This window comes from Pseudophryne corroboree, chromosome 10 (genome assembly GCF_028390025.1).
Source record: "Pseudophryne corroboree isolate aPseCor3 chromosome 10, aPseCor3.hap2, whole genome shotgun sequence".
Lineage (NCBI taxonomy): Eukaryota > Metazoa > Chordata > Amphibia > Anura > Myobatrachidae > Pseudophryne > Pseudophryne corroboree.
In genome coordinates this window covers 185,404,194-185,429,893 of record NC_086453.1, presented here as the reverse complement: position 1 = coordinate 185,429,893, position 25,700 = coordinate 185,404,194, and the positions used below count along the sequence as shown (strand labels likewise).

Here is a 25,700-nt window from a genome sequence, read left to right as displayed (position 1 = left end):
AGCCGTGCTGTTGCAACACTTCCTGAGAGAGTGCTACGCTGACCAACAACTGCTCTCTGGACCTCGCCTTTATGAGGAGATCGTCCAAGTACGGGATAATTATAACTCCCTTCTTCCGAAGGAGTATCATCATTTCGGCCATTACCTTGGTAAATATTCTCGGTGCCGTGGAGAGACCAAACGGCAACGTCTGGAATTGGTAATGACAGTCCTGTACCACAAACCTGAGGTATTCCCGGTGAGGTGGGTAAATGGGGACATGCAAGTAAGCATTCTTAATGTCCAGAGACACCATAAAATCCCCCTCTTGCAGGCTTGCAATAACCGCTCTGAGCGATTCCATTTTGAACTTGAATTTCTTTATATAAGTGTTCAAGGATTTTAAATTCAGAATGGGTCTCACCGAACCGTCCGGTTTCGGTACCACAAACATTGTGGAATAGTAACCCCTTCCCTGTTGAAGGAGGGGGACCTTGATTATCACCTGCTGGAGGTACAGCTTGTGAATAGCCGCCAGTACTACCTCCCTTTCCCTGGGGGAAGCTGGCAAGGCTGATTTGAGGTAACGGCTGGGGGGAGTCGCCTCGAACTCCAGCTTGTATCCCTGAGATACAATTTGTACAGCCCAGAGATCCACCTGTGAGCGAACCCACTGGTTGCTGAAGTTTCGGAGACGCGCCCCCACCGCACCTGGCTCCGCCTGTGGAGCCCCAACGTCATGCGGTGGACTTAGTGGAAGCAGGGGAGGATTTTTGTTCCTGGGAACTGGCTGCCTGGTGCAGCTTCTTTCCTCTACCCCTGCCTCTGGCCAGAAAGGATGCGCCTCTGACCCGCTTGCCTTTCTGAGGCCGAAAGGACTGCATTTGATAATATGGTGCTTTCTTAGGCTGTGAGGAAACCAGAGGTAAAAAAGTCGACTTTCCAGCTGTTGCTGTGGACACTAGGTCCGAGAGACCGTCCCCAAACAATTCCTCACCCTTATAAGGCAAAACCTCCATGTGTTTTTTTAGAATCGGCATCACCTGTCCACTGCCGAGTCCATAATACTCTCCTGGCAGAAATGGACATTGCATTAATTCTAGATGCCAGCAGGCAAATGTCCCTCTGGGCATCCCGCATATATAAGACGTCGTCTTTTATATGTTCTAGGGTTAGCAAAATATTATCCCTGTCGAGGGAATCAATGTTGTCTGACAGAGTATCAGTCCATGCTGCTGCAGCACTAAACATCCAGGCTGAAACAATAGCAGGTCTCAGTAGAGTACCAGAGTGTGTATACACAGACTTCAGGATAGCTTCCTGCTTTCTATCCGCAGGCTCCTTTAAGGCGGCCGTATCCTGAGACGGCAGGGCCACCCTTTTAGATAAGCGTGTGAGCACCTTGTCCACCCTAGGGGATGTTTCCCAACGTAACCTGTCCGTTGGCGGGAAAGGGTACGCCATCAGTAACCTCTTAGAAATCACTAGTTTCTTATCAGGGGAACTCCACGCTTCTTCACACAATTCATTTAATTAATCAGATGGGGGAAAAGTCACTAGCTGCTTTTTCTCCCCAAACATATAAACCCTCTTGGTAGTAACCGGGTTAACATCAGAAATGTGTAGTACATCTTTCATTGCAGTAATCATGCATCGGATGGCCTTTTTAGACTGTACATTTGTCTCATCATCGTCTACACTGGAGTCAGACTCCGTGTCGACATCTGTGTCCACCATCTGAGCCAGAGGGCGTTTATGAGCCCCTGACGGCTTCTGAGTCGCCTGGGCAGGCGCGGGCTGAGACCCCGGCTGTCCCAAGGCTGCTGCGTCATCGAACCTTTTATGTAAGGAGTTGACACTGTCGGTTAAGACCTTCCACATATCCATCCAATTAGGTGTCGGCCCCGACGGGGGCGACACCACACTTATCTGCCCTTGCTCCGCCTCCACGTAACCCTCCTCATCAAACATGTCGACACAGCCGTACCGACACACCGCACACACACAGGGAATGCTCAGACTGAGGACAGGACCCCACAAAGCCCTTTGGGGAGACAGAGAGAGAGTATGCCAGCACACACCACAGCGCTATATAACACAGGGATTTACACTTATAATAAGTGATTTACCCAAATAGCTGCTTATTTATCTTATTTGCGCCTAAATTTATGTGCCCCCCCTCTCTTTTTTACCCTTCTTGAACCTGGATACTGCAGGGGAGAGCCTGTGGAGCTGCTTCCAGCGGAGCTGTGAAGGGGAAATGGCACTGGTGTGCTGAGGAAGAAGGCCCCGCCCCCTCAGTGGCGGGCTTCTGTCCCGCGTTTTGTGTAACTTAATGGCGGGGTTTTTTACACATATACAGTGCCAGACTGTATATGTGTATTTTTAGTGCCAAAAGGTATTATAATTGCTGCCCAGGGCGCCCCCCCCCCCTACAGTGACCGGAGTGTGTAAGTGTGCTGGGAGCAATGGCGCACAGCTGCGGTGCTGTGCGCTACCTTAATGAAGACAGGAGTCTTCTGCCGCCAATTTCGTCGTTCATCTTCTGTCTTCTGGCTCTGCAAGGGGGACGGCGGCGCGGCTCCGGGAACGGACGATCGAGGTCAGGCCCTGTGTACGAACCCTCTGGAGCTAATGGTGTCCAGTAGCCTAAGAAGCACAAGCTAGCTGCAAGCAGGTAGGTTTGCTTCTCTCCCCAGTCCCACGTAGCAGTGAGTCTGTTGCCAGCAGAAGCTCACTGAAAATAAAAAACCTAACAAATACTTTCTTTCTAGCAAGCTCAGGAGAGCCCACTAGGAGCACCCAGCTCTGGCCGGGCACAGATTCTAACTGAGGTCTGGAGGAGGGGCATAGAGGGAGGAGCCAGTGCACACCAGATAGTACCTAATCTTTCTTTTAGAGTGCCCAGTCTCCTGCGGAGCCCGTCTATTCCCCATGGTCCTTACAGAGTTCCCAGCATCCACTAGGACGTCAGAGAAAATTACATTAGGCAAGGTAAAAAGTTAAATTTTATATGAAACTTAAATCTGATTAAATCTTACAGATTCAGCTGCGTAATGTGAGAGAAACATGGTATAAGAGGGGGACAGAGGTGAATTAGAGCTGTAATCCAGACCACATTATATTTACTGTACAGTATAATCAGCAATTACTTTTTGCTTCCCTGTGTGATATTCATGACCGTGCTAGATGAGAAACAGCTCAGGTATGATGGGAAAAGCTGGCTCTAACAATATTTTAGAATTACACAAAGAGAAAAGCACTTCCTGAAACAGGCTGAAAATAGGATTTTAATTACCTACCAGTAAATCCTTTTCTCATAGTCCGTAGAGGATGCTGGGGTCCACATTAGTACCATGGGTTATAGACGGGTCCACCAGGAGCCATTGACACTAAGAGTTTGAGAGTGTGGGATGGCACCTCCCTCTATGCCCCTCCTACCAGACCAGTCTAGAAACTGTGCCCGAGGAGACGGACATCTTCGAGAGAAGGATTTTACACAGATAGTGGCGAGATTCACACCAGCTCAAACACAAGGCAAACCAAGCTAACTAGCTTGAAAAATCAGCAACGGCTGAACAAGATAACTTACAAAGTAAGAAAACAGTACGTAACCTAGAACTAAGCAGTACTGACGGGCGGCCAGCATCCTCTACGGACTACGAGAAAAGGATTTACCGGTAGGTAATTAAAATCCTATTTTCTCTTACGTCCTAGAGCAGAGGTTCTCATACTCGGTCCTCGGGGGCCCACACAGTGCATGTTTTGCAGGTAACCCAGCAGGTGCACAGGTGTATTAATTACTCACTGACACATTTTAAAAAGGTCCACAGGTGGAGCTAATTATTTCACTTGCGATTCTGTGAGGAGACCTGCAAAACATGCACTGTGTGGGCCCCCGAGGACCGAGTTTGAGAACCTCTGTCCTAAAGGATGCTGGGGTTGACATTAGTACCATGGGGATGTACCAAAGCCCCAGAACGGGAGAGAGAGCGCAGAGGCTCCTGCAGAACCAATTGACCAAACGTAAGGTCCTCAGAGGCCAAAGTATCGAACTTGTAGAACTTTGCGAACGTGTTCGATCCCGACCAAGTAGCTGCTCGGCAGAGTTGTAATGCCGAGACACCCCGGGCAGCCGCCCAGGAAGAACCCACCTTACGAGTAGAGTGGACCTTAGCAGACATAGGACACGGCAAACCAGCCGTAGAATATGCATGCTGGATAGTGAACCTGATCCAGCGAGGGATCATCTGCTTAGAAGTAGGACACACAATTTTCTTGGGATCATACAGGACAGAGTGTCTGATTTTCTGTGATGAGCAGTCCTCCTCACATAGATCTTTAGAGCCCTTACAACATCTAAGAACTTTGATGAAATTGAGAAGTCAGTCGCGACTGGCACCACAATAGGTTGGTTGATATGACATGCCGACACAACCTTCGGAAGAAACTGCTGACGTGTCCGAAGCTCCGCTCTATCTTCATGGAAGATCAAGTATGGGCTTTCATATGACAAAGCCCCCAACTCCGACACACGTCTTGCAGATGCTAAGGCCAACAAAGTGACAGCCTTCTGTGTGAGAAACTTGGCCTCAACCTCCTGTAGAGGTTCAAACCAATCCGACTGGAGGAACTGCAACACCACGTTAAAGATCCCAGGGCGCCATAGGCGGTACAAAGGGTGGTTGGATGTGCAGAACTCCCTTCAAAAAAGTCTGAACCTCAGGGAGGGCAGCCAACTGTTTCTGGAAGAAAATGGATAGGGCCGAAATTTGGACCTTTATGGATCCTAACCTCAGGCCCATATCTACACCTGCTTGCAGGAAGAGGAGAAACCATTCCAGCTGAAACTCCACCGTAGGAAACTTCTTGGATTTACACCAAGATACATATTTTTTCAAAATACGATGGTAATGTTTTGACGTTACTCCTTTCCTAGCCTGTATCAGGGTAGGAATAACCTTGTTCGGAATTGCGGAATAGAAGTCTTGATAGGCGAAGGGCCCCTGCTGCAGCAGGTCCTCACGAAGAGGAAGCAGCCTCGGCTCTTCGAGCAGCAGATCCAGGAGATCCGCGTACCAAGCGCTTCTTGGCCAGTCCGGAGCAATGAGGATTGCCTGAACCCTTGTTCTCCTTACGAGTTTGAGAACTCTTGGAATGAGTGGAAGTGGAGGAAACACGTACACCGACTGGAACACCCACGGAGTCACTAGGGCGTCCACTGCCACTGCTTGCGGGTCTCTCGACCTGGAACAATACCGCCGAAGCTTCTTGTTGAGAGAGGCCATCATGTTGAGATCCGTTACCTCCTTGAACACCTCAGGATGGAGACCCCACTCCCCTGGATGGAGATAGTGTCTGCTGAGGAAGTCCGCTTCCCAGTTGTCTACTCCCAGATGAAGTTTGCTGACAGCGCCAATGCATGTTTTTCTGCCCAGAGGATTATTCTGGTTACCTCTGACACTGCAGCTCTGCTCTTTGTTCCACCCTGTCGGTTTAAGTAAGCCACTGTTACATTGTCCGACTGCACTTGAATGGCCCGATTTCTTAGAAGATGGGCCGCTTGTAGAAGACCATTGGAGACTGCTCTTAGTTCCAGAATGTTTATCGGTAGGCCGGCTTCCAGACTAGACCACCTTCATTGGAAGGCTTCCCCTTGAGTGACTGCGCCCCAGCACCGGAGACTTGCATCCGTGGTTAGAAGGATCCAGTCCTGAATCCCGAACCTGCGGCCCTCCAGAAGGTGAGGTAATTGCAGCCACCAGAGGAGTGAAATCTGGCCTTTGGCGACAGACGTATTTTCTGGTGCATGTGTAGATGGGATCCTGACAACTTGTCCAGGAGATCCAGCTGGAAGGACAGAGCATGAAACCTCCCATACTGCAAAGCCTCGTAAGTAGCCACCATCTTCCCCAGAATGCGAATGCACTGATGAACCGACACCCGGGCTGGCTTAAGGACATCTTGGACCATTGTTTATATCACCAACGGTTTTTCCTCTGGAAGAAACATCCTCTGCACTTCCGCGTCGAGGATCATTCCCAGAAAGGACATCAGGATCCAACCATATTCCCTGAGAAGCTGGGTCGTGAGAGCTATCTCCTTGGACGATGCCTTTATCAGCAGATCGTCCAGATATGGAATTATGTTCCCCCCATCTGCGGAGGAGAACCATAATTTCCGCCATAACCTTGGTGAATACCCTTGGTGCTGTGGAAAGGCCGAATGGCAGGGCCTGGAACTGAAAATTACATTCCAACTGTGCGAATTGGAGGTAAGCTTGATGCGGCAGGCAAATCGGAATGTGGAGGTACGCATCCTTGATATCCAGGGATACCAGGGATTCCTCCTCCTCCAGACCTGATATCACTGCCCTTGGAGACTCCATTTTGAACTTGAACTCCCTCAGAAAGGGGTTTAATGATTTTAAGTTCAGAATGGGCCTAACCGAACCATCCGGTTTCGGTACCACAAAAAGGTTCGAATAGTAACCTTTGTTTTGCATCTCGGGAGGAACTGGTACAATAACCTGTGCCTCCACCAACTTCTGGATGGCTCCCTGTAGGACAGCCCTGTATGCCGGCAAAGCTGGCAAGCCTGACTTGTAGAACCGGTGAGAAGGGAGATCTTGAAATTCCAGCCGGTACCCCATGGACACTATCTTGTACCCAGGGATCTAGGACGGACGACACCCAGACGCGATTGAAATGTCCGAGTCTCGGCCCTACCTCCAGGCCGCACGGTCCACCGTTATGCTGAGGATTTTGTCGTACCTGAAGCAGGTTTCTGTTCCTGGGAACCCACAGCAGCAGGTTTCTTGTATTTTGGTCGACCGCCTCTGAAGAAGGTGTTGGACGGTTTGGCCTTTCTTGGTTTAGCAACCCGAAAGGACTGTGATGCAGTTGAAGAAAAAGGCTTCTTTGTAGCAGGTGCAGCTGAGGGAAGAAAAGGTGACTTACCCTCTGTAGCCGTAGAGATCCACGCATCTAACGCTTCCCCAAAGAGAGCCTGACCTGTGTAGGTTAGGGTCTCCACACCTCCTCTGGATTCCGCGTCGGCAGACCACTGGCGCAGCCTCAGTCCTCGACGAGCTGAGACACACATGGAAGAAATTCCTGCAGTCATTGAACCCAGGTCTTTCATGGATTCCACCATAAATTCTGCAGAATCCTGAATGTTACGTAAAAACAATTAAAAGTCACTTTTAACCATTGTGTTCAAATCCTCAAGTAATGTACCTGACCACTTTACTATAGCTTTAGAAATCCATGCACCGGCAATAGTTGGACGTAGTATCGCCCCTGAAGCCGTGTATATGGATTTGAGCGTAGTGTCAATTTTATGATCAGCCGGCTCCTTTAAAGGATGGATACAGACCGTCCACTATGGGTGGGTTTTCCCATTTCTTTCCATCCTCCTCAGGGAAGGGGAAAGCAACAAGAACCATCCTAGGGATCTGGAATTTTTTCTCACGGTTTTCCCATGCTTTTTCAAAAAATAAGAATTTACTTACCGATAATTCTATTTCTCATAGTCCGTAGTGGATGCTGGGACTCCGTCAGGACCATGGGGAATAGCGGGCTCCGCAGGAGACAGGGCACATCTAAAAAAGCTTTTAGGTCACATGGTGCGTACTGGCTCCTCCCCCTATGACCCTCCTCCAAGCCTCAGTTAGGTACTGTGCCCGGACGAGCGTACACAATAAGGAAGGATCTTGAATCCCGGGTAAGACTCATACCAGCCACACCAATCACACCGTACAACTTGTGATCTGAACCCAGTTAACAGTATGATAACACAAACGAAGTAGCCTCTGAACAGATGGCTCACAACAACAGTAATAACCCGATTTTTGTAACAATAACTATGTACAAGCATTGCAGACAATCCGCACTTGGGATGGGCGCCCAGCATCCACTACGGACTATGAGAAATAGAATTATCGGTAAGTAAATTCTTATTTTCTCTAACGTCCTAGTGGATGCTGGGACTCCGTCAGGACCATGGGGATTATACCAAAGCTCCCAAACGGGCGGGAGAGTGCGGATGACTCTGCAGCACCGAATGAGAGAACTCCAGGTCCTCTTTAGCCAGAGTATCAAATTTGTAAAATTTTACAAACGTGTTCTCCCCTGACCACGTAGCTGCTCGGCAAAGTTGTAATGCCGAGACTCCTCGGGCAGCCGCCCAGGATGAGCCCACTTTCCTTGTGGAATGGGCCTTTACAGATTTAGGCTGTGGCAGGCCTGCCACAGAATGTGCAAGTTGGATTGTACTACATATCCAACGTGCAATCGTCTGTTTAGACGCAGGAGCACCCAACTTGTTGGGTGCATACAATGTAAACAACGAGTCAGATTTTCTGACTCCAGCTGTCCTTGAAATATATATTTTTAATGCTCTGACAACGTCCAGTAACTTGGAGTCCTCCAAGTCGCTAGTAGCCGCAGGCACCACAATAGGCTGGTTCAAGTGAAATGCCGAAACCACCTTAGGGAGAAATTGAGGACGTGTCCTCAATTCTGCCCTGTCCGAATGGAATATCAGATATGGGCTTTTGTATGACAAAGCTGCCAACTCCGAAACTCTCCTGGCTGAAGCCAGGGCCAACAGCATGGTTACCTTCCATGTAAGGTATTTTAAATCTACCGATTTTAAAGGCTCAAACCAATGAGATTTGAGAAAATTTAGAACCACGTTCAAATCCCACGGTGCCACTGGAGGCACTATTGGGGGTTGTATATGTAGTACACCTTTGACAAAAGTTTGTACTTCAGGCACTGACGCCAATTCCTTCTGGAAGAAAATTGATAAGGCCGAAATTTAAACTTTAATGGACCCCAATTTGAGGCCCATAGACAATCCTGCTTGCAGGAAATGTAAGAATCGACCCAATTGAAATTCTTCCGTTGGAGCCTTCTTGGCCTCACACCACGCAACATATTTTCTCCAAATGCGGTGATAATGTTGTGCGGTCACTTCTTTCCTGGCTTTAATTAAAGTAGGAATAACTTCCTCAGGAATGCCCTTCTCTTTTAGAATCCGGCGTTCAACCGCCATGCCGTCAAACGCAGCCGCGGTAAGTCTTGGAACATACAAGGTCCCTGCTGAAGCAGATCCCTTCTTAGAGGTAGAGGCCACGGATCCTCCGTGAGCATCTCTTGAAGTTCCGGATACCAAGTTCTTCTTGGCCAGTCCGGAGCTACCGGTATTGTTCTTACTCCTCTTTTCCGTATAATTCTCAGTACCTTTGGTATGAGAGGCAGAGGAGGGAACACATACACTGACTGGTACACCCACGGTGTTACCAGAGCGTCCACAGCTATTGCCTGAGGGTCTCTTGACCTGGCGCAATACCTGTCCAATATTTTGTTGAGGCGAGACGCCATCATGTCCACCTTTGGTTTTTCCCAACGGTTCACAATCATGTGGAAAACTTCTGGATGAAGTCCCCACTCTCCCGGGTGAAGGTCGTGTCTGCTGAGGAAATCTGCTTCCCAGTTGTCCACTCCCGGGATGAACACTGCTGACAGTGCTACGACATGATTCTCCGCCCAGCGCAGAATCCTTACAGCTTCTGCCATTGCACTCCTGCTTCTCGTGCCGCCTTGTCGGTTTACGTGGGCGACTGCCGTGATGTTGTCGGACTGGATCAACACCGGCTGACCCTGAAGCAGCGATTTTGCCAGGCTTAGAGCATTGTAGATCGCTCTTAGCTCCAGTATATTTATGTGAAGAGACGTCTCCAGGTTTGACCACACGCCCTGGAAGTTTCTTCCCTTTGTGACTGCTCCCCAACCTCGTAGGCTGGCATCCGTAGTCACCAGGACCCAGTCCTGTATGCCGAATCTGCGGCCCACTAACAGATGGGCAGTCTGCAACCACCACAGGAGAGACAACCTTGTTCTCGGTGACAGTGTTATCCGCTGATGCATGTGCAGATGCGATCCGGACCATTTGTCCAGCAGATCCCACTGAAGTGTTCGTGCATGGAATCTGCCGAATGGAATCGCTTCGTACGAAGCCACCATCTTTCCCAGGACTCTTGTGCATTGATGTACTGACACAGTTCCTGGTTTTAGGAGGTTCTTGACAAGTTCGGATAACTCCCTTGCTTTCTCTTCCGGGAGAAATACCTTTTTCTGAACCGTGTCCAGAATCATGCCCAGGAACAGCAGATGTGTTGTCGGGGTCAATTGAGATTTTGGAAGATTTAGAATCCACCCGTGTTGCTGAAGCACTACTTGTGTTAGCGCTACACCGACTTCCAGCTGTTCTCTGGACTTTGCCCTTATCAGGAGATCGTCCAAGTAAGGGATAATTAATACGCCTTTTCTTCGTAGAAGAACCATCATTTCGGTCATTACCTTGGTAAAGACCCGAGGGGCCGTGGACAACCCAAACGGCAGCGTTTGAAACTGATAATGACAGTCTTGTATCACGAACCTGAGATACCCTTGGTGTGAGGGGTAAATCGGGACATGTAGATAAGCATCTTTTATGTCCAAGGACACCATGAAGTCTCCTTCTTCCAGATTCGCTATCACTGCTCTGAGTGACTCCATCTTGAACTTGAATTTCTTTATGTACAGGTTCAAGGATTTCAGATTTAGAATAGGCCTTACCGAACCGTCCGGTTTCGGTACCACAAATAGTGTAGAATAATACCCCTTTCCCTGTTGTAGGAGGGGTACCTTGACTATCACCTGCTGAGTGAATGGCTTCCAAAACCGACGTCCTTTCTGAGGGAGACGTTGGTAAAGCAGACTTTAGGAACCGGCGAGGGGGAGACCTTTCGAACTCCAGCATGTAACCCTGAGATACTATCTGCAGGACCCACGGGTCCACTTGTGAGTGAACCCATTGATTGCTGAAAATCTTGAGTCGACCCCCCACCGTTCCTGAGTCCGCTTGTAAAGCCCCAGCGTCATGCTGATGGCTTTGTAGAAGCCGGGGCGAGCTTCTGTTCCTGGGCAGGGGCTGCTTGCTGCCCTTTCTTACCCTTTCCTCTGCCTCGCGGCAGATAAGACTGTCCTTTTGGTCGCTTTTTATAGGAGCGAAAGGACTGCGGCTGAAAAGACGGTGTCTTTTTCTGTTGGGAGGGGGTCTGAGGTAAAAAAGTGGATTTGCCGGCAGTTGCCGTGGCCACCAGGTCCGAAAGACCGACCCCAAACAATTCCTCTCCTTTATATGGCAATACTTCCATATGCCTCTTGGAATCCGCATCACCTGACCACTGTCGCGTCCATAAACTTCTTCTGGCAGATATGGACATCGCGCTTACTCTTGATGCTAGAGTACAAACATCCCTCTGAGCATCTCGCATATAAAGGAAAGCATCCTTTAATTGCTCTAGAGTCAATAAAATACTGTCCCTATCCAGGGTATCAATATTTTCAGTCAGAGAATCCAACCACACTACCCCAGCACTGCACATCCAGGCTGAGGCTATTGCCGGTCGCAGTATAACACCAGTATGTGTGTATATACTCTTCAGTGTAGTTTCCAGCCTCCTATCTGCTGGATCCTTGAGGGCGGCCGTATCAGGAGACGGCAACGCCACTTGCTTTGATAAACGTGTGAGCGCCTTATCCACCCTAGGGGGTGTTTCCCAGCGCGCCCTAACCTCTGGTGGGAAAGGGTATAATGCCAATAACTTCTTGGAAATTAGCAGTTTTCTATCGGGGTTAACCCACGCTTCATCACACACGTCATTCAATTCCTCTGATTCTGGAAAAAATACAGGTAGTTTTTTCACCCCCCACATAATACCCCTTTTTGAGGTACCAGCAGTATCAGAGATCTGCAAAGCCTCCTTCATTGCCGTGATCATATAACGTGTGGCCCTATTGGAAAATACGTTTGTTTCTTCACCGTCGACACTAGATTCATCTGTGTCGGTACCCGTGTCGACTGACTGAGGTAAAGGACGTTTTACAGCCCCTGACGGTGTCTGAGACGCCTGAACCGGTACTAACTGGTTTGCCGGGCGTCTTATTTCGTCAACTGACTTTTGTAATGTGCTGACATTATCACGTAATTCCATAACTAAAGCCATCCATTCCGGTGTCGACTCCCTAGGGGGTGACATTACCATCATCGGCAATTGCTCTGCCTCCACACCAACATCGTCCTCATACATGTCGACACACACGTACCGACACACAGCAGCCACACAGGGAATGCTCTAATCGAAGACAGGACCCCCTAGCCCTTTGGGGAGACAGAGGGAGAGTTTGCCAGCACACACCAAAAGCGCTATAAATGTATATAAACAACCCTAGAAGGTGTTGTTTACTATATATGCGCTCTTAATATATAAATATCGCCAATTTATGCCCCCCTTCTCTTTGTTACCCTGTTTCTGTAGTGCAGTGCAGGGGAGAGACCTGGGAGCCTTCCTCACCAGCGGAGCTGAGCAGGAAAATGGCGCTGAGTGCTGAGGAGAATAAGCTCCGCCCCTTTTTCGGCGGGCTTTTCCCCGGTTTTTAAGAAACTGGCCTGGGTTAAAATACATACATATAGCCTTAATGGCTATATGTGATGTATTTATTTTGCCACTAAAGGTAATTATATTGCTGCCCAGGGCGCCCCCAGCAGCGCCCTGCACCCTCCGTGACTGAGTCAGTGAGCCGTGTGACAACAATGGCGCACAGCTGCCGTGCTGTGCGCTACCTTCAAGAAGACTGAGGAGTCTTCTGCCGCCTGCTTTCCGGACCTCCGTTCTGCCGTCTCTTCAGCGTCTGTAAGGGGGATCGGCGGCGCGGCTCCGGGACGAACCCCAGGCTGACCTGTGTTCCGACTCCCTCTGGAGCTAAGTGTCCAGTAGCCTAAGACTCCAATCCATCCTGCACGCAGGTGAGTTGGAAATCTCTCCCCTAAGTCCCTCGATGCAGTGATCCTGTTGCCAGCAGGAATCACTGAGATTGAAACCTAAAAAAAAACTTTTCTAAACAGCTCTTTAGGAGAGCCACCTAGATTGCACCCTCTCGGACGGGCACAAAAACCTAACTGAGGCTTGGAGGAGGGTCATAGGGGGAGGAGCCAGTACGCACCATGTGACCTAAAAGCTTTTTTAGATGTGCCCTGTCTCCTGCGGAGCCCGCTATTCCCCATGGTCCTGACGGAGTCCCAGCATCCACTAGGACGTTAGAGAAATAGCATTTAATTTTGTGGACGCAGGGAAGGTTAGTGAGGCTTTCTTATTGTCAGTGAAGTAAGCCTCATCAACCTGCTCAGGTTTTGTGTCAGCAATATTCAACACATCCCTAATAGCCTCTATCATCAACTGCACCCCTTTAGCAAGAGATGCGGCCCCCCTGAGCAGATCCCCATCACAGTCTGCTGTGTCAGAGTCGGTATCCGTGTCGTCTTGCATAATCTGAGAAAGAGCACGTATGTGGGAACCTACAGAGGGGGGTCCTGAGGTAACGGAACTGGACCAAACTGCCATAGAATTCTGTAAAACCTGAGTTGCAGATTCATCCTGTGCAACCCTAGTAAAAATCTGAGAAATCATAGATTTTATAGAGGACAACCATTCGGGCTCCCTTGCTGGTATCTGTGCTAAAACAGTGAAATCCTGAATACATGGAATGAGATCATCCTGAGAGGACATATCTTCAGCCGCATATGACACAGAGTCCCTGGACATAGCTAACTGGAGACCCCAAAAACTCCAAACACACAAGAGAGAGACAGTGTTTGGAGCCAACCCACACACAGCGCTGTTTAGATAAAGGACACCCCTTACCAGCTCCCACTGTGTACTGTAACAGGTTACACAGAACTAATTCACCGCCCCCCCCAACCCCCCCCCCCCCCCTTCTGCAACCCCCTGGTACCACACAGGATAGCTGGAGTTACTTGAAGGGACAGCTCTGTCAGCGTCTGTGTACAGGAACTGCAGGCAGGAAAATGGCGCTGAACATTGCTGGGTCAGCTCTGAGAAGCTCCGCCCCTTGAAGATGGTGCATCTTCCCGCACAAATTCCTTATACTGGCCTGAGGATTCCGCCGCAAGGCGGGGGATTCCATCCCCTGTTAGCGTCGGAGTACGGAGGATTGTGACGCTAGTCTGGGGATTCAGTCTCCGGTTAGAGTCTGACCAGTGTAGGGTATTAAAACGCTGGCTCAGGACGCCCCTCATAGCGCCAACACACTGTGCCGCTGAGCCTTCCCAGAGTGCAGCCGCACAAAGCTGCGCTCCTACCCTTGTGCCGCCATATCTTCTGATCTTCTGGCTCTGTAAGGGGGTTGCGACATACTGCCGGGGTGAGCGACCCCCTGTGGCGAGGAACGTTCGATCCCCTCAGGAGCTCAGTGTCCTGTCAGCGGAGATAGTGGCTCAGACCCTTCAGGGCGGACACTAGCCCCCCATTAATCCCTCAAAGCAGGGAGGCTGTTGCCAGCAGCCTCCCTGTGCCTAAACTCTAAATAAAATAATAAAACTAAAAGAACTCCTATAGAGCTCCCCTAGCTGAGACCAGCTCCTCCGGGCACATTTTCTAAACTACGTCTGGTAGGAGGGGCATAGAGGGAGGAGCCAGCCCTCACTCTCCAACTCTTAAAGTGCCAATGGCTCCTGGTGGACCCATCTATACCCTATGGTACTAATGTGGACCCCAGCATCCTCTAGGACATAATTGAACAAATGTATGCAAAATTTGTTACACAACAATATTACCTGAGGGATGAGCAAACTCTTTGCCACAAATGTCGCATGTGACAAGCATTCTCCTTTTCCCCTTGTTAGTGCGAGAAATTAGGTAGCCATGCACTTCCTCACGATGCTGGTCCAGCTCCTTTTTAGAAGCTTGAACCACATTGCAGTCTTTGCATTGTAGCGGATTTCTTTTTGCCATCCGGCAGCGCTTCATATGGACCTCCAGGCGGCAGCGGAACAGGAAAATCTTGTCACAAGATTTGCAGATGAAGTTCTTTTTTGATCCCTTCTCTTGCGTTAGCTCAGCCCTCTCCTTTTCAGAATCCACCTCTTCATTTTCATCATCTTTTGCGTCATCGTCTTCCTCATTCCTGTCACCGACATCATCGATAAATTCCATCTGGCAGTCACTGTTTACAGCCCACTTATTAGAACTCTGAAAATTGCACTTTCCATCCACTACTAAACCTAACCAAAAAAAAAAAAAAAAAAAAGATGAAATTTAAAGAGCAAACACATTTTATATGAATACAGACTATAAATGAAATATACCTGGCAAAATCTGTCCACCATGCCATCTTTCACTCCCCTCTAAGCAAGTTGCCATGTTAGGTGGGACACACATTGCCCCCAAACCAGGCAGGTAGTGACTAACCACCAAGCGGCTAGGAAAGAACTTTTAATGGTATATTTTTATTTGGAAACCGTTCTACATATACCCATAAATACATGTATTAATTTAAAGTGGGGCACTATTTTCGTAATGATTACCCTAGTACCCACAGGGGCACTAGGAAGGGCCTAACACTATTTAGCACTAGATAGGAGTGGCTGTAATCCTTAAAATGAATAATTAATTTGCACAGCGCTCCCAATAATTTTGGTTAGTAGTTCCAGATATAGAGGAAATAAAGCAGTGTCTGCAGTGTCCAATCCACAAAGAGCGGGCTGATCAAAAAAAAAAAAAAAAAAAAAAAACAACCACCCAAAAACAATACTGCCAGCTGAAAGGTTATCCACTGTGAAGACTAGGAGTCATCGGTCATTAACTTATTTAGGTTGTTGCAATCGGCACGGCAGCACCAGGACTTGGTGGAAAGGCATGCACCAGCTGCGAGCAGTGTCTAGGTTAATGGATAACAGGAGTACCCACAGGATCTTATAAGGGGGAAGGGGGGTAGACTGCTAACAATAAAGGGAGTTACCAGGATAATAAAGACTCAAAAATCTTACAAATGGGAAGCAGCAGCCGTGAAACAGTTCTAAACCCAATAAAGGATACAGGATTTTTATTAAACAATATTAACATGTAAAATCAGGCGGCGGAGTGCAGGTAAATTCTTCTTTAGTTAATTGTATAAAGGATTATCAGTCTGTTCTGTTTGTAAGTAAAAATAATAATTTACTCACCGGTAATTCTATTTCTCGTAGTCCGTAGTGGATGCTGGGAACTCCGTAAGGACCATGGGGAATAGACGGGCTCCGAAGGAGACTTGGCACTCTAAAAGAAAGATTAGGTACTATCTGGTGTGTACTGGCTCCTCCCTCTATGCCCCTCCTCCAGTCCTCAGTTAAGGAAACTGTGCCCGGAAGAGCTGACATTACAAGGAAAGGATTTGGAATCCAGGGTAAGACTCATACCAGCCACACCAATCACACCGTACAACTCGTGATAACCATACCCAGTCAACAGTATGAACAAAAAACTGAGCCTCATTCAAAGATGGCTCATAACAATAACCCTTAAGTTAAGCAATAACTATATACAGGTATTGCAGAGAGTCCGCACTTGGGACGGGCGCCCAGCATCCACTACGGACTACGAGAAAATAGGATTTTGGTACTTACCAGGTAAATCCTTTTCTTTGAATCCTTAGGGGGCACTGGAGTACTCTTGGGATATGGACGGCTTCCACCGGAAGAAGGCACTGAATAAATTAATTTTGAGACTACTCCTCCCCTCCATATCCTCGAGCACCTCAGTGTTTTTTACTGAGCCGAACAGGATCGATAGAGAGATTGACAAAAGGAGAATTACATATAACCTCACGGACAACAATAAAGTTGACACAAAACGTAACTGACAACTAAAACAGTTGACACCATAACTGATTAACATTTGTTAAATTTAAAACAGTCGTGAAAGTGTGTTACCATAAGAACCACTGAACTTACTCTAAAACAGGTAAACTGCTCTGGGTGGGCGTCCAGTGCCCCCTATGGATTCAAAGAAAAGGATTTACCTGGTAAGTACCAAAATCCTATTTTCTTTTTCATCCACTAGGGGTCACTGGAGTACTCTTGGGATGTACCAAAGTTTCCCCCGTGGGCGGGAGAGCTGTTTGGCACCTGTAACACCAGGCGGCCAAAGCTAGATGCTGGTGCCGCAAACGTATCAAACTTGTAAAAGCGCACAAACGTGTGCACTGAAGACCAAGTAGCCGCACGGCAAAGCTGTGTCGTAGAAGCCCCACGACTCGCTGCCCATGACGTTCCCACAGAACGTGTGGAATGAGCTGTTACTGATGTAGGTGGCTGTAACCTAGCATGAAGGTAAGCCTGACGTATGGTCAGTCTAATCCATCTGGATAAGGTCTGCTTAGAGGCTGGCCAACCCCTCTTGGCCGCATCATAGAGAACAAACAACGTATCCGTCTTACGAACTGTAGACGTTCGGGATACATAAACGCGTAATGCGCGAACCACATCCAACGTTCCGGAATTTTCTGTTAATACCGGAACTACTATTGGTTGATTGATGTGAAAAGACGACACTACCTTTGGTAGGAAAGCGGGATTCGTCCGAAGTTCCGCTCTGTCATCATGAAAAACTAAATACGGTGACTTGCACGACAAGGCACCCAGATCTGAAACACGCCTTGCCGAAGCTAAGGCTTAAAGAAAAATAGTTTTCCAAGTGAGAAATTTAATATCCACTTGTTGTAAGGGTTCAAAGTAAAAGGACTGTAAGAAATCTAAAACCAGATTCAAGTCCCATGGCGCTGTAGGTGGAATGAATGGAGGCTGTACCCTCAGTACACCCTGCAGAAACGTATGTACCGACGGCAACAAAGCCAATTTCCTTTGAAAGTAAATTGACAATGCCGATACCTGCACCTTTAGTGTGGATAGACGTAGTCCTCCATCTAACCCCATCTGTAAAAATAACAAAAAACGGGATAATTTAAAAGATGATGTCGGAAACCTCCGAGCTTCACACCAACCTATATAAGTACGCCAGATTCTGTAATAATGAGCTGCCGTAACCGGCTTCCTAGCTCGTATCATGGTTGGAATAACACTCAGGAATGCCCTCTCTTCTCAAGATGGCTTTTTCAACAGCCACCCCGTCAAACGCAGCCGCGCTAAATCGGGGTAAAGGAACGGACCCTGTTGTAACAGGTCCGGACGTAGTGGGAGTGGCCAAGGATCGTCTGCGAGTAGTCCGAGGAGATCCGAGAACCAAGTTCTCCGAGGCCAATGAGGCGCTATTAGTATGACTGTGACGGACCCTCTCTTGATCCGTTTTAGCAACAGCGGGAGCAGCGGAAACGGTGGAAACAGATACACGAGGCTGTACGGCCACGCGGCTGTGAGAGCATCCACCGCCACTGCCTTTGGATCTCTCGTTCTGGACACATATCGTGACACCTGATGATTGTGGCGGGATGCCATCAGATCCACCTGAGGGTAACCCCACCTCTGGATCAACATCTGAAACACTTCTGGATTTAATGCCCACTCTCCTGGATGAAAATCCCGACGACTGAGAAAATCTGCCTCCCAGTTGTCCACTCCCGGAATGAACACTGCCGACAATATCACCTGGTGATATTCGGCCCATCTGAGGATCCGAGCTACTTCCCGCATTGCCATGCGGCTTCTCGTTCCTCCCTGTTTGTTTATGTATGCGACCGCCGTCGCATTGTCTGACTGCACCTGAACAGTCTGAAAACGAAACATGTGCACTGCTTGTCTTAGCGCATTGTAAATCGCCCGGAGTTCCAGGACATTTATAGATAGCAATCTCTCGTGATCTGCCCAGAGGCCCTGGAGCCGATAACTCTGAACTACAGCTCCCCAACCTCTGAGACTCGCGTCTGTTGAAAGAATTATCCAATTCCCGACGCCGAACCGTCTCCCTGCAGATAGATTGTGTATCTTTAGCCACCAGAGAAGAGACACCCTGACCTGTGGCGACAATCTCACCCTGTGGTGAATCTGCAGATGTGAGCCCGACCACTGTGCTAGCACCTCCAGTTGAAACGGACGTGAGTGAAATCTTCCGAACTGAAGTGCTTCGAAAGCCGCCACCATTGTGCCTAAAAGGCGAATGCACAAATGTACTGAGACTGTGCGTGGCTTGAGCACTAATTGTACCAGATGACGAATGACCTGTACTTTTTGTTGTGGTAGGTAAATTTTTTGATTTACTGTATCGAAAATCATCCCTAGGAATTGAAGTCGTTGAGACGGAATTAGCTGTGATTTCTTGAAACTGACTATCCAACCGTGCTGAACTAGTACATTGTACGTTAGCAACGCATGCTGGAGAAGCATCTGTTGAGACGGAGCCTTGATGAGTAGATCGTCCAAATACGGAACAATTATTACTCCTAGGGACCTGAGATGAGCTATCATCACGGACATCACCTTGGTGAATACCCGAGGCGCTGATGAGAGGCCAAACGGCAGAGCCTGAAACTGGTAGTGGTCTCGCCTTATTGCAAACCTTAAGAAACTCTGATTAGGTGGCCAAATCGGAATGTGTAAGTACGCATCTTTGAGATCCAGCGCAATCATGAATTCCTGTGGCTCTAAACCTGCAATTACTGACCTGAGAGATTCCATCTTGAATCTGTAGTAAGTGACGTATTGATTGAGACCCTTTAGGTTCAATATTGGCCTGACTGAGCCATCTGGTTTTGGTACCACAAACAGACTGGAATAATAACCCTGCCCCTGTTCCTGCACAGGGACCGGAATCACGACTGCAGCATTCAGCAGAGACTGAATGGCCACCTGCAGAACTGCTTTCTTGTCGTCCGACACAGGCAGTCCTGTCGTGAAAAATCTCCCTGACGGAAGACAATCGAACTCTATTTTGTAACCCTCTAACACTAAATTGCGGATCCACCCATCTGTGGACGTCTGAAGCCACGCCCCCTGAAAGCTCTGAAGGCGTGCTCCCACAATTGGAGATCCGAGATGGGCTGGGAGCCCGTCATGCCACTGGCTTGTTAGTGGTCTTAGCGTCTTGACGACGTGCATTGGATTGTCGGGCACCACGTCCCCGACCTCTTCTACCAAGCGTGACCGCTCCTGTGCCCCGCCCACGAAAGGGCTGAGTTCTAAAGGATTTGAACGCCGGACCAAAATATTTCCGTTTAGGTACAGTTGTAGGCGATGGAAGAAACACAGACTTTCCTCCTGTAGCCTCAGAAATCCATCTGTCCAATTCGGGACCGAAAAGCTTCTCGCCATCGTAAGGCAATGCCTCTATACCTTTTTTAACCTCCGCCTCCGCTTGCCAAGAACGTAGCCAAAGTGCTCGTCGTGCTGTGACTAGCGATGAAGAAAGGCGAGAAGTAAGCTGACAGACGTCAGTAGAAGCTGTACATAGATATTCAGCAGCTTCCCAGATTTGATCCGCGAGAAGTATAAGATGGTCATCCTGTAGAGCCGACTTGAGCTCTTTTATCCATACCATTAATGCTTTAGTAACCCAAATGCCAACCAACCCAGGTCTCAGCAACACTCCTGCTGCTGTATACATGGACTTTAGCATAGATTCTATTTTACGATCTGCAGGGTCTTTAAGCGTAGTAGCAGTTGGTACTGGTATGGTTAACTTCCTTGTAAGTTTAGATACGGACGAATCCACCAATGGTGGGTTCTCCCATGTAGCTGTCATGGACTCTGGAAACGGGTAACTCGATTTAAATCTACGAGGTATAGAAAACCGTTTATCCGGATTCTTCCGTGTTTCCAGTAACATTTTATTAAGAGATTCCGAAACAGGAAAACACATCGGAGATCTCTGTCGTTTAGTAAAGACTACCTCATCGTTCGTCAGGGGCTCCTCAGTTTCCGTAAACTCCAGCGACTGACGCACTGCTCTGATGAGATTATCAATGCCTGGGCTGTCAAAATCGTCACTATCTGACTGTTGGTCTATTTCGCCCTCCTCATACTCATGTTCAGTGAGGTCTAGCATCGCAGAAACTGGCAAATTATTAGGAAAAGGAACCTTATCCTTTCCACCAAAGGTGGACCTTTGACCAGATTGAGACTCCTCTGGTAACTCAAACGGTCTCATTTTAAACTCAGATCTTGCCGCCTCCCTCTCTTCACGAGAGGCGGCCAACTCTGATTGCAAACCAACTAATACATTTGCAAGCATAGCCCATGGAGGGTCCGGAGACGAACCTGGCTTTAATTCTGGAATGGAAATCGTATTTGTAGCTGTATTAATAACACATACTGTACATGTGGTGGATCCATCAGGCAACACACTTTTACAGACATGACAGGAAAATTGTTTCTTAGATTTTGCTGGTGTCTTACTCATTATGAAGACAGACAATACAAACTACACACAGACAGTTTGCACGACTCAGTAATAACACTAAGGTTCTTTGTATATTATCAGGCAAGTGCAGTGCACGCCAGCAAAAAGAAAACTGATCCCCAAATTCCCCTAATACCCCTCTTAAGTAGAGATGTAATATAGGAATCCTGGAACAGACAGGAGAAACATTAAGTATGTTAATACCAAATTTTCCTTTAAAGCTTAATACTGCTAATGTGTCTCCCCCCCACCCCCACGACCCCGTGTACAGCAGCGGGTCGGAGGCACCGTGGGACACACCGCATAGAGCCGTGTGAGCGGCCTATACCTGCGTAGCCAAGGCAGCGGGGAACTCATCGGCTGCAGCGGGGAACTCATCGGCTGCAGCGGCGCTGGGAGCGGCGGTCAGCGGGAGCAGAGAGCGTACTGCATAGAGCCGTGGAGCGGCCTATGCACACGCGCTCCAGGTCCAGAACACACACAGCATAGAGCCGTGGAGCGGCCTATTCCTGTGTAGACAGGCAGCGGGGAACCATCGGCTGCTGCGGCGCTGGGAGCGGCGGTGAGCGGGAGCAGAGAGCGTACTGCATAGAGCCGTGGGGCGGCCTATGCATACACGCTCCGGGCCGTAGGATAACACACAGCATGGAGCCGTAGAGCGGCCTATACCTGTGTAGCCAGGCAGCGGGGAACTCATCGGCTGCTGCGGCGCTGGGAGCGGCGGTCAGCGGGAGCAGAGCGTACTGCATAGAGCTGTGGGGCGGCCTATGCACACGCGCTCCGGACCGCAGGATAACACACAGCATGGAGCCGTAGAGCGGCCTATACCTGTGTAGCCAGGCAGCGGGGAACCATCAGCTGCTGATGTGCTGGGAGCGGCGGTCCGCGGGAGCAGAGAGCGCACTGCATAGAGCCGTGAAGCGGCGTATGCACACGTGCTCCGGGCAGCGGCAATGTATCTAGGATGCGGCGCTGGTCCTCCATCTAACCCTAGCGTGATAATGCGCTCAGTCCCCAATACAATCACTCAACAGTGGGGCGGCAGCGTAAGCTGACCGCCCCTCTCAACATACCTGGACAGTAACAAGGTCTATGACGGGGCTTTTCATTCAAGCTCCGTCCAGCTTCTTGCAGGCAGCCAGCACGTGGTGTGAGGGAGCTCTTTACAGAGAGGTCCGACACTCACAGCTGCTCTCAGCAGCTTCCACTATCCCTGACCCACGCCTCTCAGAAGGGGGGAAAGGATGTGGCAATCATTTAAGAAAAAAAGAAAAAAATAAACTTAGAAAAAAATTCCAAGACTTGTGGACGAACTCCACTATGCCTTCTAACTGTGTCGAGCACAGAAAAAACACTGAGGTGCTCGAGGATATGGAGGGGAGGAGTAGTCTCAAAATTAATTTATTCAGTGCCTTCTTCCGGTGGAAGCCGTCCATATCCCAAGAGTACTCCAGTGACCCCTAGTGGATGAAAAAGAAATAGAATTACCGGTGAGTAAATTCTTATTTTCTCTAACGTCCTAGTGGATGCTGGGAACTCCGTAAGGACCATGGGGATTATACCAAAGCTCCCAAACGGGCGGGAGAGTGCGGATGACTCAGCAGCACCGAATGAGCAAACTCAAGGTCCTCCTCAGCCAGGGTATCAAACTTGTAGAATTTTGCAAATGTGTTTGAACCCGACCAAGTAGCAGCTCGGCAAAGCTGTAAAGCCGAGACCCCTCGGGCAGCCGCCCAAGAAGAGCCCACCTTCCTGGTGGAATGGGCTTTTACCGATTTAGGATGCGGCAGTCCAGCCGCAGAATGTGCCAGCTGAATCGTACTACAGATCCAGCGAGCAATAGTCTGCTTTGAAGCAGGAGCACCCAGCTTGTTGGGAGCATGAAGGATAAATAGCGAGTCAGTTTTTCTGACTCTAGCCGTCCTGGAAACTTAAATTTTCAGGGCCCGGACTACGTCCAGCAACTTGGAGTCCTCCAAGTCCCAAGTAGCCGCAGGCACCACAATAGGTTGGTTCAGATGAAACGCTGATACCACCTTTGGGAGAAAGTGGGGACGAGTCCTCAATTCCGCCCTGTCCATATGGAAAATCAGATATGGGCTTTTACATGACAAAGCCGCCAACTCTGACACACGCCTAGCCGAAGCCAAGGCCAAGGCCAACAGCATGACCACCTTCCACGTGAGATACTGTAGCTCCACGGTCTTAAGTGGCTCATACCAGTGTGATTTCAGGAAATCCAACAAAAAACGTTAAGATCCCAAGGTGCCACTGGAGGCACAAAAGGGGGCTGAATATGCAGCACTCCCTTAACAAACGTCTGAACTTCAGGCAGTGAAGCCAGTTCTTTCTGAAAGAAAATAGATAGGGCCGAAATCTGGACCTTTATGGACCCCAATTTTAGGCCCATAGTCACCCCTGACTGTAGGAAGTGCAGAAATCGACCCAGCTGGAATTCCTCTGTTGGGGCCTTCCTGGCCTCACACCAAGCAACATATTTTCGCCATATGCGGTGATGTTTTGCCGTCACATCCTTCCTAGCTTTTATCAGCGTAGGAATGACTTCATCTGGAATGCCCTTTTCCGTTCAGATCCGGCGTTCAACCGCCATGCCGTCAAACACAGCCGCGGTAAGTCTTGGAACAGACAGGGCCCCTGCTGTAGCAGGTCCTGTCGGAGAGGCAGAGGCCATGGGTCCTCTGAGATCATTTCTTGTAGTTCTGGGTACCAAGTTCTTCTTGGCCTATCCGGAACGATGAGTATAGTTCTTACTCCTCTCTTTCTTATTATCCTCAGTACCTTGGGTATGAGAGGAAGAGGAGGGAACACATAAACCGACTGGTACACCCACAGTGTCACTAGTGTGTCCACAGCTATCGCCTGAGGGTCCCTTGACCTGGCGCAATATCTTTTTAGCTTTTTGTTGAGGCGGGACGCCATCATGTCCACCTGTGGCCGTTCCCAACGATTTACAATCAGTGTGAAGACTTCTGGATGAAGTCCCCACTCTCCCGGGTGGAGGTCGTGCCTGCTGAGGAAGTCTGCTTCCCAGTTGTCCACTCCCGGAATGAAGACTGCCGACAGTGCTAGCACGTGATTCTCCGCCCATCGAAGAATCTTTGTGGCTTCTGCCATCGCCATCCTGCTTCTTGTGCCGCCCTGGCGGTTTACATGGGCGACCGCCGTGATGTTGTCTGACTGAATCAGCACCGGTTGGTTTTGAAGCAGGTGCTCTGCTTGACTCAGGGCGTTGTAAATGGCCCTTTGTTCCAGTATATTTATGTGTAGGGAAGTCTCCTGACTTGACCACTGTCCTTGGAAGTTCCTTCCCTGAGTGACTGCCCCCCATCCTCGGAGGCTTGCATCCGTGGTCACCAGGACCCAGTCCTGTATGCCGAATCTGCGGCCCTCGAGAAGATTAGCACTCTGCAGCCACCACAGCAGAGACCCCCTGGCCCTCGGGGACAGGGTGATCAACCGATGCATCTGAAGATGCGATCCGGACCATTTGTCTAACAGATCCCACTGAAAGATCCTTGCATGGAATCTACCGAAGGGAATTGCTTCGTAAGAAGCCACCATCTTTCCCAGGACCCGCGTGCACTGATGCACAGACACCTGTTTTGGTTTCAGGAGGTCCCTGACCAGAGATGACAATTCCTGGGCCTTCTCCCCGGGGAGAAACACCTTCTTCTGTTCTGTGTCCAGAATCATGCCCAAGAACAGCAGACGCGTCGCAGGAATCAGCTGCGACTTCGGGATATTCAGAATCCAGCCGTGCTGTTGCAACACTTCCCGAGATAGTGCTACGCTGACTAACAACCGCTCCTTGGACCTCGCCTTTATAAGGAGATCGTCAAAGTACGGGATAATTATAACTCCCTTCTTTCGTAGGAGTATCATCATTTCGGCCATTACCTTGGTAAATACCCTCGGTGCCGTGGACAGACCAAACGGCAACGTCTGGTATTGGTAATGACAGTCCTGTACCACAAACCTGAGGTACTCCTGGTGAGGTGGGTAAATGGGGACATGCAGGTAAGCATCCTTGATGTCCAGCGACACCATAAAATCCCCCTCTTCCAGGCTTGCAATAACCGCCCTGAGCGATTCCATTTTGAACTTGAACTTCCTTATATAAGTGTTCAAGGATTTCAAATTTAGAATGGGTCTCACCGAACCGTCTGGTTTCGGTACCACAAACATTGTGGAATAGTAACCCCGTCCCTGTTAAAGGAGGGGGACCTTGATTATCACCTGCTGGAGGTACAGCTTGTGAATAGCCGCCAGTACTATCTCCCTTTCCCTGGGAGCAGCCGGCAAGGCTGATTTGAGGTAACGGCGAGGGGGAGTCGCCTCGAACTCCAGCTTGTATCCCTGAGATACCACTTGTATAACCCAGAGATCCACCTGTGAGCGAACCCACTGGTCGCTGAAGTTCCGGAGACGCGCCCCCACCGCACCTGGCTCCACCTGTGGAGCCCCA

The 25,700-nt window shown here is 49.2% G+C and overlaps 1 protein-coding gene across 2 annotated transcripts in view; it reads right to left on the bottom strand.

Annotated features, from left to right (window-relative positions):
• ZBTB40 (zinc finger and BTB domain containing 40) overlaps positions 1-25,700 on the bottom strand; it is a 368,246-nt gene that overhangs the window by 62,901 nt on the left and 279,645 nt on the right. For both annotated transcript variants that reach the window (XM_063942961.1, XM_063942962.1), the window contains one exon: positions 14,665-15,111. In XM_063942961.1, coding sequence (XP_063799031.1) covers positions 14,665-15,111 — 447 coding nt within the window. The remainder of the gene's footprint in view (positions 1-14,664; positions 15,112-25,700) is intronic.